At 43.1% G+C, this 15,343-nt stretch overlaps 1 protein-coding gene across 3 annotated transcripts in view; it reads left to right on the top strand.

Annotated features, from left to right (window-relative positions):
* cfap65 (cilia and flagella associated protein 65) overlaps positions 1–12,847 on the top strand; it is a 168,231-nt gene extending 155,384 nt beyond the window's left edge. For 2 of the 3 annotated variants that reach the window (XM_048534726.2, XM_059647680.1), the window contains 2 exons: positions 1,713–1,796; positions 12,339–12,847. In XM_048534726.2, the coding sequence (XP_048390683.2) occupies positions 1,713–1,782 (70 nt within the window). In that variant the 3' untranslated portion in view covers positions 1,783–1,796; positions 12,339–12,847. The remainder of the gene's footprint in view (positions 1–1,712; positions 1,797–12,338) is intronic. The other variant, XM_059647681.1, reaches the window with a different exon arrangement.
* Positions 12,848–15,343: the final 2,496 nt, after the last annotated feature.

The following is a 15,343-nucleotide window of genomic DNA, read 5'->3' as shown; positions in this document are numbered from 1 at the left end:
GTAAAGATTCTGGAAGATGCCAGACTTTATCAAGGATAGATACGGAGAAGCTCCAAGTATTACTTTTTACTCCCCAGCCTCCTTTTTCTTAAACCACAGGGTCCTGCACAGAAACAGATAAAAGCTAACATACTTATGTCCATTAACAAGCTAATCCTTGGCACAGTCCTCAATGTTAGCAGTCTCATCACTGCTAAAGAATATCGTGTTTTAAATAAACAATTTATAAACAATAAGCAATATCTTATTTTAAAACTATGTCCTGTTTTGAAAACATCCCTGTGCTCACTGATCAACATTGGCTCCTGGTGTAAAAATATAAAATTCTCACATTTGTTTTCAAATCCCATAGTAGCTTTGTTCCTCCTTATTTCAATATCCTCTTCTGCCTGTACAATCATAAGATCTCTTCTGAGAATAAAAATCTCTAATTCTTAATTCTCCTGTGTCCTCATTTACGCATCCAAGATCTTGCCTTTCAGTGTCTGGGTGCTGTGCAATGGAATCCTGTCTTTAAGACATTCCACCTCTCTATCTTCTCCTGCAAGTAATGCCATAACACCTGGCTCTCCTGTATTCTTTTGTAACTCACTTATGAGATTTTGTGTCAAACGCTGCTTGACTTCTTAGAAGCACCTTGGAACATTAATTGTGTGATATAAATGCAAGTTGTTGTTAAGTGTTGATATGGTGCAAACACATTTACTGAAGCTGCATTTGAGAGCATAATTCAGCTGCTACAATGCAGAATGCTTTCTAAACATTGGCAAATGTTAGACCAACATGGACAAACTGACTTAAGAATGAGTCCCTGAGTTATGACTTACAAGGTACAGCAAAGGATGGGAACAGTTTGGAAAAGGCATTGTGATAGGTATCAGAGATCCTGCCTAATATCTCGGCATTCCCTGCAAATGGACAGACTGGCTGGCATTGCAGGCAAAGCTCGGGGAACCTTGGAGATGCATTTGATTTGATTTGATTTATTGAAGTCACAAACTGCAGTACAGTGAAAAATTTTGTTTTGCGAGCAGTACGGGTAAATCATAATATATAAGGATGTATAGATCATAGGTTGTTTAGACAGAGTGGGGCATAGATTTAAGAGAACATTATTAGTATTTTTTACAGATTCAGTATTGATGTTTAGTGTGAAACGGTTGTAAGAAATGTGAGAATAAGATTTGCTGTAGAGAGCTCGCAAAGAGTCACCTGGTGTTGGTGCCATCTTGTTTTCAAGACAAACAATTGTGGGATGGTAGGAGGGATGGAGACAGGGAGATCCTGCTGGAAGGGGAATGGTTGGAGAATAATGCCAAGGGTTCGGGTGGAAGGTGTTTGGCTGTGACCACGGAATAGAATGGAGATTGATGTTTAGGGTGAAGATCTGGAATTGTGGAGGGGCAGAGAAAGAGGCAATTGTTAGAGAAGGGAGGCTGAAGACTTTCCTGAGCCTTCAATATGAGCGCTCATGATTCCTCTTGCCCACAGGTGGTGGTGTTTAAAAGTATCTCCATTTTCCTGACTCATGGGAAATATGCACCATGGGAAATTTCAGAATAGTGTGAAAATAGACCTATAATAGGTGTCGTCCTGACATGGTCATTTGAAGTCTATTGTGGAGCATGTTTCATTATCAAACAGTAAGAATTAATTCCCATACAGCAAAGCATCTCATATTTAAAAACAAATCCCAATTTTCTCCCCTGTAGGAGTGAACGTTTTGCTGAGGTAGAGCTCTCTAACCCAGGGAGTCCTGAAGCACCTTTGAGCTCTGACTAGGACAGTGAGTGTCGGTAGGAAACCTATTTATTCCGCCATTGACAGCATCAATTTCATTGCCTCACCCTTTTCCCACTTTAAAATTCCTCTCTCTCAACACCCAAATCTTGCTGCCAAATTCTTTTCTAGCCAAAGTCTCTCCCTCTGATTTGTGTTCTAACCTTTAAAATCTCTTCCTCATTCCACGTCTTTTGTATTCTTCACAATTCACTTCCCATTTTAGTCCCTGCAAAGCATTTCTTGGCACTTTTCCAATGTGAGGAGCTGCTCTTTAGAATTTAGCCTGACATTTACACTTACCAGTGTAATTCCCTGTCGACAACCAAACTAGTGTAGGATCATTTGTGTTTGGTGTCTTAGGACTTCGTCTCATTAGAAGTGAGGTCAATCAAGACTCTAAAGTGCTCTAACTAGCAGTTTTACTAACATGTACACAGATCATGCTGACAGATTTGCATGCAACGGTTAAATCACGAATAAAAGTAAAACATGGAACGGCCAATTCTTCTGCCTTGTGGACATTGAGAGGTTAATTCTCTGGCAACATCCTGGGTGGTTTGAGGTTAATAAATTACCCACTTCCTGCATTGTGAATTTCCTAGTGCATCTGCTGCGTTGAGCACTGTCCGTAGACAGATCCTTACATCATTCTTGCTGACAATTACAATTCTTTTCCTAATTTTCCTTTCACTTTTGCCCATGATTTACATAAATTAATACCAGCAAACAGAGTCTGGTGTTTACAAAGATTAGTAAGTCCCCAAAAGCCCCCTCATCTATACCCTTTCAGATCGTCTTCCATAACATTTTGGGTATATTTTTTCATCAAGTCCTCCAGAACGTGCTTAATAGTTCTATTAACTAAATTTCTGCTCCTTTTTAGGAGGAAATCACTGCAGGTAAAGTCCAGAAATTCTTCGCTGGAAGTCTTGCTGAGATTATTAATGTCATTACTTTAATTTTAACTCAGCAGGACCCAGAGCAGTTGGAGTAGTCTATCTGCTACGCAATAAACATTGATCAAGGATTACACCTGGATCAGACTTCTACTCTATACCTTAGTCCCATAATAAGCTACCTGAGGAGTAACCTGATAGCTTTTGATTAATTTTGACAATAATATGTAGCTTTCTCTGAATTTAGTATACAAGAGCCTGAAATTAAAATATCAGAGAGTAAGACTGAAATGGACCACAGCCTCCCAAAGTAAGTGAAGTTACTTCACAAGTAACTTATCTCTAGCATTTATGATACCTGTAAGATGTATATTATTTTGTACAACCAATGACATGGAATCACAGAAATTGCAGCTTAGAAGGAGACCATTGGCTCATCATGGATAATAAAATGTGAGGCTGGATGAACACAGCAGGCCAAGCAGCATCTCAGGAGCACAAAAGTTGGCCTGCTGTATTCATCCAGCCTCACATTTTATTATCTTGGATTCTCCAGCATCTGCAGTTCCCATTATCACTGATACAATCATTGGCTCATCATGCTTGGTTTAGCTCTTCAACTAGATCAACTCACCTCAATCATTATCTTTACCAAGATCAGTGACTAGAAGGCAATAATTATTAGGGATACATTACAATAATTGATACCCATTCCACTGAATCATAGAACAGTAGAGATGGAAACCATTTGACCTACTGAGTTTGCACTGGCCCTCGTGAAGAATAATGCAGTGAATCTAATTCCTTTCCTTCTTCCTGTTGCAGTGGAATTTTTTCCATCTCCTAATAATTCTACCTGGACCCACTTCCTCCAGCTGTGTCTTAAGCAGGGAGGCAATGGCCTATTGGTATTATCTCTGGATTGTTAACTCAGATACCTAGAGAGCCAGGTTCGAATTCTGCCACAGCAGGTGGTGGAATTTGAATTCGATAAGCGTCTGGAATGCAGAGTCTAATGATGACCATGAATCCATTGTCAATTGTTGACAAAACCCATCTGGTTAATGGCCTGGCCTGGCTTACATGTAACTCCAGACCCACAGCAATGTCGCTGACTGTAACTGCCCTCTGGGCAATCAGGGATGGGTAATAAATGATGCCTAGCCACCGATGCCCTCATCCCAAGAATGAACAAAAAAAGCCGTCATCGTGTGAAATTACCACCATCACCCACCCTTCTTACAATGCCATGAGATATTTGGATCCCTTAAAAATTTTGGAAATTCAGAAAAGATAGTTTCAAAGTGGGAGGTTTAAGCTGCAAAATAAATTTAAGCCCTTTCAGTAATTAGTAATTAGTGGGTAGGAAATCACAATGCTTGTGTCTTCCCAGCCATGGATATAATGTATGTCTCTGCAGTCACTTCATGGAGACCAGTGTCACTGCTGTGTTTCACATTTAACAATGGCTCCCCCACAGTCTGAAGCTGCATTCGTAGTGCTGCTGCTATCCTAGTGCCTACCCATTCTTCAATTGCACCCATATGGTGGTGGAGACTGGTGAGTCTACCTGAGCCTCACTATGTGACTTCTCAAAGCTGAAACCCAGCCACCATCTCTCATTGGACTGAATTTGCCACAAGCAATTTCTTACTTCTCCCTTCTCCTGAAGGATTGGGGTCTGCAGATCTGAGAGAGACAGTATTACCCAGCAGGACACTGTAGGTAGTCAACTGAACTTGTTAAAGTCCTATTAAGGGCAATTTTTGAACATGAATTGTAATTTTCCAATTCCTGAGACAGTGAAGGACTGCTTGGAGGTGGTGCCTGGTTGGAAGATCGAGCTTGACAATACCCCTGGCAAGGTTAAAGTCCCTTCCTGACTGATTGCAGTTGCATCCACAGGCCACCCTTTAGAGGGAATCCCCTGCCACAACAATGGCCTGGCTGCTGTGACAATCTTTCTATCTAATAACATTGAGTGGAAGAAACCTTTCACCTGGCGTACCATCTCCTTCACATACCTGAAAAGGCCGCCTGCTGCTTCTTCAGTGCTGGGTGGTGTCTTATTGGCCTGTCCAGCTTCAGGAGCCTGTCTGACATCCTTAATTGAATGGCAATAGCTTGAACTCTAACAATGAATTAGCCAGTATGTAGAAAATCATAACTGGAGCGACTCACTCCAAACTATTCCACTATGGGGCAGGCAACGGCTTATTGGCCTAATATGCTAGACTATTAATCCAGAAACACAACTCATGTTCTGGAGTAACAAGGTGTAGAGCTGGATGAACACAGTGGGCCAAGCAGCATCAGAGAAGCAGGAAGGCTGACGTTTTGGGCCTAGACTCTCCTCTAATGTTCTGGGGATCCAGATTTGAACTAGGGGACTTCAATACAATAGTGGCTCAGCAGCAGTACTACTGATTGAGCTGGTCGGGTCTGAAAGGACCAGCTGCAGGACTGGTTCTATGTCAGGTGGTAAAGGAACCGACAAGAGGGACAAACATACTTGACCTTCTCCTGATCAATCTACTGGCTTCAGACACATCTGTCTGTGACAGTATTGGTAAGTGCGACCACCACAAAATCCTTGCGGAGGTGAAGTCCTGCGTTCACATTCAGAATATCCTCTGCCTTGACGTGTGACACTACTATTGTGCTCAATGAGACAAATTTTGGACAGATCTAGCAACTCAAGACTGGGCATCCATGAGGCACTGTGGGACATCAACAGCAGCAGAATTGTACTTCAACACAATCTGTAACCTCAGCCCAGCATATCCCCCACTCAACCATTACCATCAAGCCAGGGGACCAACCCTGTTGAATGGAGAGTGCAGGAGAACATGCCAGGAGAAGCACCAGACATACCTAAAAATAAGGTGTCAATTTGGTTAAGCTATCGAACAGGACTACTTGCATGCCAAACAGCATAAGCAGTAAGACACAGGCATGGCTAAGAGAGCCCACAACCAACAGATCAGATCAAGCTCTGCAGTCCTGCCACATCTAGTGGACAATTAAACAACATGGAGGAGGTGGCTCTACAAATATCCCCATCCTCAATGATGGAAGACCCTAGTACATCAGTGCATAAGATTAGGCTGAAGTATTCACAGCAATCTTCAGCCAGAGGTTTTGAGTGGATGATCCATCTCTGCTTCCCCCAGTGGTCCCCAGCATTGCAGATACTAGTCTTCAGCCAATTCAATTAACTCTGCGTAATATCAAGAAATGGTTGGAGGCACTGGGCACTGCAAGGCCTATGAGTCCTGACAACATTCTGGCAAATACTCATGCTCCAGGACAAGCTGTTCCAGCACAACACTGGCATCTACCCACAATGTGGAAAATTGCCCAGCTGTGTCCTGTCCACAAAAAGCAGGACAAATCCAACACTGGAATACCTAGAATCGATGGATATCAGAGGGCAAACTCTCTGCTGCTTGGAGTCATTCCTCGCACATAGGAAAATGGTTGTGGTTGTTGGAGGTCAGTCATCTCAGCTCCAGGACATCTCTGCAAGCATTCCTCAGGGTAGTGTCCTAGGCCCAACTATCTTTAGCTGTTTCATTATTGACTTTCCATCTATCATGGGGTCAAAAGTTTGCCTACGATTGCACAATGTTCAGCACCATTCATGATTCCTCTTATACTGAAGCAGTCCATGTTCAAATGCAACATGAGCTGGATGATATTCAGACTTGAGCTGACAAGTGGCAAATAAAATTCATGCCACACAAATGTAAGGCAATGAGAGACAATCTAACCACCACCCCTTGTCATTCAGTAGTGTTGTCATCACTGCATCCCCCTCTATCAACGTCCTGGGGGTTCCCATTGATCAGAAATTCAACTGGACTCACCACATAAACATTGTGGTTACTTGAGCAGGTCACTGGCTAAGAATACTGTGGGCAGTAATTCACCTCCTGACTCCCAAAAGCCTGTTCAACATCTACAAACAACAAATCAGGGGTGTGAAGGAATACTCCCCACTTGCCTGGATGGATGCAGCTCCAACAACACTCAAGAGGCTTGACACCATCCAGGACAAAGCTGTCGCGTGATTGGCATCACATCCACAAACATCCCACTCCCTCCACCACCGACGCTCAGTAGCAGCAGTGTGTGCTATCTACAAGAAGTACTGCAGAAATTCACCAAAGATCCTTAACAGGACCTTCAAAACCCATGACCACTTCCACCAAGAAAGATAAAGGAAGCAGATACATGGGAAGGTTCCCCTCCAAGGCACTCACCATCCTAACTTGGAAATACATTCTTTCACTGTCTCTGGGTCAAAATACTGAAATTCCCTCCCTCAAGGAATTGTGGCTCAACCTGTAGCAGTTCAAAGAAGGCAGCTCAGCAGCACTTTCTCAAGGGCAACTATGGATAGGGAATAAATGCTGGACTAGCCAGTGATGCCCACGTCCCTTGACTGAATAAGGTTTTTAAAAAATCACAAATGGTGGGAGCCCATGGAGAAAATCCTGCCCCCAACATAATTGGCAATGAACTGAAGGAAGACTTGAAGAGGCTTTATGCAGTGAGTTGCTATAACAGGGAAGTGCTTCCTGAAGGGCGTGTAATAACAGATTCATACAGCATAGTACATTATAGCGCAGTACAGGCCCTTCGGCCCTTGATGTTGCCCCGACCTGTGAAACTAATCTGAAGCCAATCTAACCTACACTATTCCATTATCATCCGTATGTTTATTCAATGACCATTTAAATACCCTTAAAGTTGGAGAGTCTACTACTGTTGCAGGCAGGGCATTCCACGTCCTTACTACTCTCTGAGTAGAGAACCTACCTCTGACATCTGTCCTATGTCTATCACCCCTCAATTTAAAGCTATGTCCTCATATGCTAGCCATCACCATCTGAGGAAAAAGGCTGTCACTGTCCACCCTATCTAATCCTCTGATCATCTTGTATGTCTATTAAGTCACCTCTTAACCTTCTTCTCTCTAATGAAAACAGCCTCAAGTCCCTTAGCCTTTCCTCATAAGACCTTCCCTCCATACCAGGCAACATCCTGGGACATCTCCCCTGCACCTTTTCCAATGCTTCCACATCCTTCCTACAATGAGGCAACCAGAACTGTACGCTGTACTCCAAGTGTGGCCACACCAGAGTTTTGTACAGCTGCAACATGACCTCATGGCTCCAAAACCCAATCCCTCCATACCAATAAAACCTGACACACCGTACAACTTCTTAACAACCCTATCAACCTGGGTGGCACTTTCAGGGATCTGTGTGCATGGACACCGAGATCTCTCTGCTCATCCACACTACCAAGAATCTTACCATTAGCGCAGTACTCTGTATTCCTGTTACTCCTTCCAAAGTGAATCACCTCACACTTTTCCACATTAAACTCCATTTGCCACCTCTCAGCCTATCTCTGCAGCTTATCTATGTCCCTCTGTAACCTGCAACATCCTTCCGCACTATCCACGACTCTACCGACTTTAGTGTCATCTGCAAATTTACTAACCCATCCTTCTACGCCCTCATCCAGGTCATTTATTAAAATAACAAACAACAGTGGCCCCAAAACAGATCCTTGCAGGATACCACTAGTAACTGAACTCCAGTATGAACTTTTGCCATCAACCACCACGCCAACCATAATTACCTCTCCCCCAACTAGCCAATTTTTGTTCCAAACCACGAAATCACCTTCAATCCCATGCCTCCGTATTTTCTGCAATAGCCTACCATGGGGAGCCTTATCAAACGCGTTACTGAAATCCATATACCCCACATCAATTGCTTTACCCTCATCCACCTGTTTGGTCACCTTCTCAAAGAACTCAATAAAGTTTGTGAGGCCTGACTTACCCTTCACAAAACCATGCTGACTATCCCTAATCAAATTATTCCTTTCTAGATGATTATAAATCCTATCTCTTATAATTGTCTCCAACTCTTTACCCACAACCGAAGTAAGGCTCACGGTCTATAAGTACCAGGGTTGTCTCTACTCCCTTTCTTGAACAAAGGGACAACATTTGCTATCCTCCAGTCTTCTGGCACTATTCCTGTAGACAATGACGATATAAAGATCAAAGCCAAAGGCTCTGCGTTCTCCTCCCTACTTCCCAGAGAATCCTAGGATAAATCCCATCTGGCTCAAGGGACTTATCTATTTTCACACTTTCCAGAATTGCTAACACGTCCTCCTTGTGAACCTCAATCCGTCTAGTCTAATAGCCTGTATCTCAGTATTATTCTCGACAACATTGTCTTTTTCCTGTATGAATACTGATGAAAAATATTCATTTACTGCCTCTCTTATCTCTTTGAACTCTGCGCACAACTTCCCACTACTGTCCTTGACTGGCCCTAATCTTACTCTAGTCATTCTTTTATTCCTGACATACCTATAGAAAGCTTTACGGTTTTCCTTGATCCTACCTGCCAAAGGTCCCCTCCTGGCTCTTCTTAACTCTCTCTTTAGACCCTTCCTGGCTAACTTGTAACTCTCAAGCACCCTAACTGACCCTTCATGCCTCATCTTCACATAAGCCTCCTTCTTCCTCTTGACAAGAGATTCAACTTCTTTGGTAAACCCCGGTTCCCTCACTTGACCACTTCCTCCCTGCCTGACAGGTACATACTTATCAAGGACACGCAGTAGCTGTTCCTTGAACAAGCTCCACATTTCAATTGTGCCCAGCCCCTGCAGTTTCGTTCCCCATCCTGTGCATCCTAAATCTTGCCTAATCGCCTCATAATTACCTCTCTCCCAGCTATAACTCTTGCCCTGCGGTATATTACCTTTCTATCGCTAAAGTAAACGTACCCGAATTGTGGTCACTATCACCACAAGTGCTCACCTACCTCCAAATCTAATACCTGGCCTGGTTCATTACCCCGTACCAAATCCAATGTGGCCTCACCTCTTTGTCAGCCTATCTACATTCTGTGTCAGGAAACCCTCCTGCACACATTGGACATAAACTGACCCATCTATAGTACTCAAACTATAGTGTTTCCAGTCAATATTTGCAAAGTTAAATTCCTCTTAACAACTACCCTGTTGCTTTCGGTCCTGTCCAGAATCATCATTGCAATTCTTTCCTCTACATCTCTGGAACGTTTCGGAGACCTATAGAAAGCTCCCAACAGGGTGACCTCTCCTTTCCTGTTTCTGATCTCAGCCCATATTACCTCAGTAGACGAGTCCTCATCAAACGTCCGTTCTGCCAACATAAAGCTGTCCTTGACCAACAGTGCCAAACCTCCCCCTCTTTTACCACCTTCCCTGATCTTACTGAAACACCTAAGCCTCGGAACCTACAACAACCATTCCTGTCGCTGCTCTATATATGTCTCCAAAATGGCCATGATATCGTAGTCCTAGGTACCAATCCATGCTGCAAGTTCACCTACCTTATTCCAGATGAGCCTCGCATTGAAGTAGTCACACTTCAAACCACCTTCCTGCCTGGCGGTACACTCCAGTGACCTTGAAACCTTATTTTATGACTTTACTACTCTCAACCTCCTGGACACTGGAGCTACAATTCAGGTTCCTATCCCCCTGTTGAATTAGTTTAAACCATCCCGAAGAGCAATAGCGAATTTCCCCCCCAGGATAGTCGTACCCCTGTGGTTCAGGTGTCGACCATCCCGTTTGTAGAGGTCCTACATACCCCAAAATGAGCCCCAATTATCCAGGTATTTGAATCCCTCCCTCCTGCACCATCCCTGCAGCCATGTGTTCAACTGTGTTCGCTCCCTATTCCTCAGCTCGCTTGCACAAGGCATAGATAACAAACCAGAGATAACAGCTCTAAGCTTCCACCCTGGCTCCCTGAATTTCTGCCTCACATCCCCATCCCTTTTTCTACCTGTGTCGTTGGTGCCTATGTGGTCCACAACTTGGGGCTGGTCCCCCTCCCCCTTAAGGATCCTGAAAACACTGTCCAAGACATCACGGACCCTGGCACCTGGGAGGCAACACACCAACCACGAGTCTCTCTTGTTCCCACAGAATCTCCTACCTGTCCCCCTAACTATGGAGTGCCCAATGACTAATGCTCTCCTCCCTTCCCTTCTGGGCAGCAGGGACAGACTCTGTGCCAGAGACCTGTACCCCATGGCTTACTTCTGGTAAGTCGATCCCCCCCCGCCAACAGTATCCGAAACAGTATACTTGTTATTGAGGGGACGGCCACAGGGGACCCGTGCTCTGTCTGCCTGTTCCCTTTCTGTCCCCTGACTGTAACACATCTACCTTTTTCCTGTACCTGAGGTGTGACTACCTCCCTGTAACTCCTCTCAATTACCCCCTCAGCCTCCCGAATGATCCGAAGTTCATCCAACTCCAGCTCCAGTTCTCTAACGTGGTTTCCGAGAAGCTGAAGTTGGGTGCACTTCCCGCAGATGAAGTCAGTGAGGACACTAATGGTGACCCTTACCTCCTACATTCTACTGCAGGAGCATGCAACTGCCCTAACATTCATTCCCACTGTTCTGAATTCCTCTAACTTTCAAAAGAGAATAAGGTAAACATCTGGAGGAAAGAAAATGGTAACACATTTGGGTGGCAACAGGGTTACAAAATGAGACTACAAGGCATAGAGCTGGATGAAAACAGCAGGCCAAGCAGCATCAGAGGAGCAGGAAAGCTAACGTTTCAGGCCTAAACCTTTCTGAATCTAGACCCGAAACGTCAGCCTGCCTGCTGTATTCATCCAGGTCCATGCCTTGTTATCTCAGATTCTCCAGCATCTACAGTTCCTACTATCTCTAGAGAATGAGACTGATTGAAATTCAACAAGCCATTACAATGGGCATAATGGGCAACTATTATCATTGGGCACCCATAAGCCAAGGTCTTGTCAAAAATTGTTTTTATTTCTTCAAACATTTTTTTTGCCAATGCATTGTTCACCTCAAGCTCTATTGCAAGGCTGTAAGCCCTCATTACAGCAACAAACTTGAGGCACTCACTACCTATATCAGAACAAATCTAAATGAAACTAAAACTATCTTATTCCTTCTTTAAAAGACATAGTATAGAAATACAGAGCAATCTTAAAGGTATCAATCATTTTCCACTTTGGAAACTAAGTTGCAAGTTAATAATAATAATATAGCATGAACCTTCTTCACAATGGAATGAAAACAAATCAATTTTTGTGGGAACAGGAGTAGACCAGTCAGCTCCTCTCACCTCCCCCGCCATTTACCATCCTATTTGCTGACCATAGAGTTCTCAGCAAATCCATCTGCAACTTTGCCTTGGTCTGTCACTTCCTCCATTCTTGTAGCTCTCCAAGATCCTCCAATTCAGGCCTCATCCTTGATTTTATTTGCTTGACCATTGGCATCTGTGCATTGGATCTCAACCTCTGTAATTCCCTCCCTAAACCTCTCCATCTCTTTACTTTTCTTTTCCTTTAAGACATTCCTTGGCTGATCTTTTGGTCACCTGTCCTGATGTCATCTTGAATGACTTGGTGTCAAAAATGTTTTCAGTAATTATTAACTGTCCTTAGACTTTATGCTATGTAACTGCGCTATATATGCATACCTTACTGTCCAATGTGATCACGATGGAGATATCTCTTTCCTTGTCATTGATGTTTTTAATTGTGAATTTATATTTTCTTCCTTGCTTCTTCGCTAGATATTCATATCTGTTTGGAACTGGGAGATCAGCATCGATCACAGGCATGAATGCACGAGCTGTATCTTATGGCAATTTTTCGTTAAAAATGTGGCTGGCTCCTGAAGACCACTACAAATCTTACATCTCATTGACCGCCAGTCACATCAGCAGCCGTACTGTCTAATGTTTGAACTGTTGCCCCTCACTTTCAGAAGCACTAAACCCTGGAAGCGGAGGCACTTACTCTAGGTTTGGAGCAAATATTAGGTTAAACAAGAAAACAATCTGATCTGAGCTGGAGAGGATAGGAAAATGAAAGCAACAATTCTGGAACATTCCAAAAATTAATGGAATAAATTATATTTATTAGTTATTAAGTAAACAAGGATAGTTAGTTAATGTTAAAATGCAAGCAACTAGCAAGACCCCCTTGGCCACTGTGTTGCATATTTTAGTTTGAATGGTCATGGATGGGGTTAATGACTGGGTTTGGCTGAGCATTCCAATATTTGTTGTTAAGTAGAATGCCACCACTGTGCCTTTTATTATACAAGTACAACAATTAAAAGTGATTGATTGCTTTTCAATTTAGTTTTGCCTTATTTTTCTTTCCATTTTATTGCACAGAAATTATTTTAATCGGTCAATGCTTTCCCTTGGACCCTTCGTTTGGATGATTTTTATACTGGGTTCCTCTTGCAATGCATTATAAACCAACACACATTTTCCCAACCATGTTCCACACAACCTAATGCAGCACATGTGTTGGCTACTACTCCTATATCCAGGCAGGTTCCTCTCATTCTTGAATAGAAGAACAAGTTCCTGTTTACTCTTTCTTTATTCATTCACAGGACGAGGGTGTTGCTGGCCAGGCAGCATTTTTTGCCCATTGCTAATTGCCCAGAGGGCAGTTACGACTCAACCACATTGCTGTGGGTCTGGAGTCACATGTAGGCCAGACCAGGTTAGGATGACGGTTTCCCTCCCTAAAGGACATTAGTGAACCAGATTGGTTTTTCCTGACAATCAACAATGGATTCATGGTCATCATTAGATTCTTAATTCCAGATATTTATTGAATTCAGACTCCACCATCTGCCACAGCAGGATTCGAACCCGAGTCCCCAGAACATTATCTGGATCTCTGGATTAACAGTCTAGTGATAATACAACTAGGCCATTGCATCTCCATTGTCTGCCCTCTGGACAATTAGGGATGGGCAGTAAATGCTACTTGGCCAGCTATGCCTCCATCCTGTGAATGAATAAAGAAAAAAAAAGCATGGCTCTCGTGTGTACATACCTCTGAGCCATGAAGAACTGGGTTCATGTCCTACCTGCTCCAGAGCAGTGTAATAACATCTCCGAACAGGTTGATTAAAAAACATCCCTGATCACAGGCTTCCAATCACAATCATTGTCCCTCCTATTTGTAAGCTAAGTTTGGATCAAGTTTGCCAACTTGACTTTAATTGCACGGGTTCTTACCTTTTGGACAAGCCTTCCACGTGGGACCTTGTCAAAGGCCTTCCTAAGTCCATGTAAACTACATCAACTGCACTACCATCATCAATATATTTAGTTACTTTTTTAAGACACTCCATTAGTCCAGCAGGATTTCCCTCATAAATCTGTGCTCACCACCCCTGGTGAATCCTTCCCTTTCCAAGTGTTGATTAATCCTGTCACTTAGAATTATTTCCAACAACTTCCCTACCATCAACAGTGAAATGAACTGATTTGTAATTACCTGGCTTATTCCTGCTGCTGTTCTAGAATAAATGAACCACACAAGTTATCCTCCAGTCACCTGGCACTTCATCTGCGGTTAGTGAAGTATTAAGTATCTCTGCCAGGGCCCCAGCAATCTCCTCCCTTGCCTCCCATAGCAGTCTGGGAAACATCTTATCAGGCCCTGGGGATGTGTGCGCCTGTATGCCTGATAAAACATCTTATACATCCTCCTTATTGATCTTAATATGTTTAGAATCTCTTCATCCCAATTGACATCCCCAGCTGCAATGCATTTTTCCTCTATGAATTCAGATGACAAATATCCATTTACGACCTCACCCACATCCTCTGTCTCCACGCAAAGGTTGCTTCTTTGATCTCTCATTTCTTTGGTAATCTTCTTACTCTTATACATTTAAAAGCCTTGGGGTTTTCCTTAATTCTATCTGCCAGGGATATTTCATGGCTCCTCTTTGCTCTTCTAATTTCTTTCCTAACCAACCCCCTGCACTCTCCATACATTTGAAGAGGCTCCCCAGTTTGTAATGCATTGTACCTGACACATGTTTCCTTATTTTTCTTTATAAAACTCTCAACACTCCTTGACATCCAGGGTTTCCTGGATTTTCTGCCCTTTTCCTTCACTCTTAGAGGAACATGCTGGCCCTGAATTCTCAATGTACTATTTTTAACAGGCTCCCATTTTCCAAATGTAAACTTAGCTGCAAATAGCTGCTCCTGGTCTATGGTCTCTATGTGTGCCAGATCCTTTCTAATATCACTGAACATTGGCCTAATTTAGACAACTTCTTCACTTTCCTTATTCCTTTTCATAAAAACTGATGTTTACAGAGATATGGTCACGGTCCCAATAATGCTTGCTCACTGATTCTGCACCTTTCACTGGTTTCATTCCCCAGGGTTAGGTCTAGCACTACCCCATCTTGAGTAGGCTGTCTACGTTCTGGTACAAAAAGCTCTCCTTGATGCACTTTATAAATTACATGCTGTCTAATCCTTTCACACTAAGATACTCCCAGTTAATGTTAACAAGGTTGAAATTCCCTAAAACAGTAACACTGTTTCTCTCGCAGCTCTCTATGATTTGTGTCCATATCTGCTCCTCTATTTCTGTCTTCTACAATTTCAACATCACCTTCCTACTCTTATACCCTTATTCCCCTAATAGAACATAAGACCGAGGAGCAGGAAGTAAGCAATTCAGCTGCTCAAGCCTCCTGTGCCATTTATGGTTGATCTCAGCTCGGCCTTGACTCCACTTTCCG

Source organism: Stegostoma tigrinum, chromosome 7, assembly GCF_030684315.1.
Source record: "Stegostoma tigrinum isolate sSteTig4 chromosome 7, sSteTig4.hap1, whole genome shotgun sequence".
In the NCBI taxonomy this organism is placed as follows: domain Eukaryota; kingdom Metazoa; phylum Chordata; class Chondrichthyes; order Orectolobiformes; family Stegostomatidae; genus Stegostoma; species Stegostoma tigrinum.
This window is presented reverse-complemented; position numbering and strand designations above follow the sequence as displayed.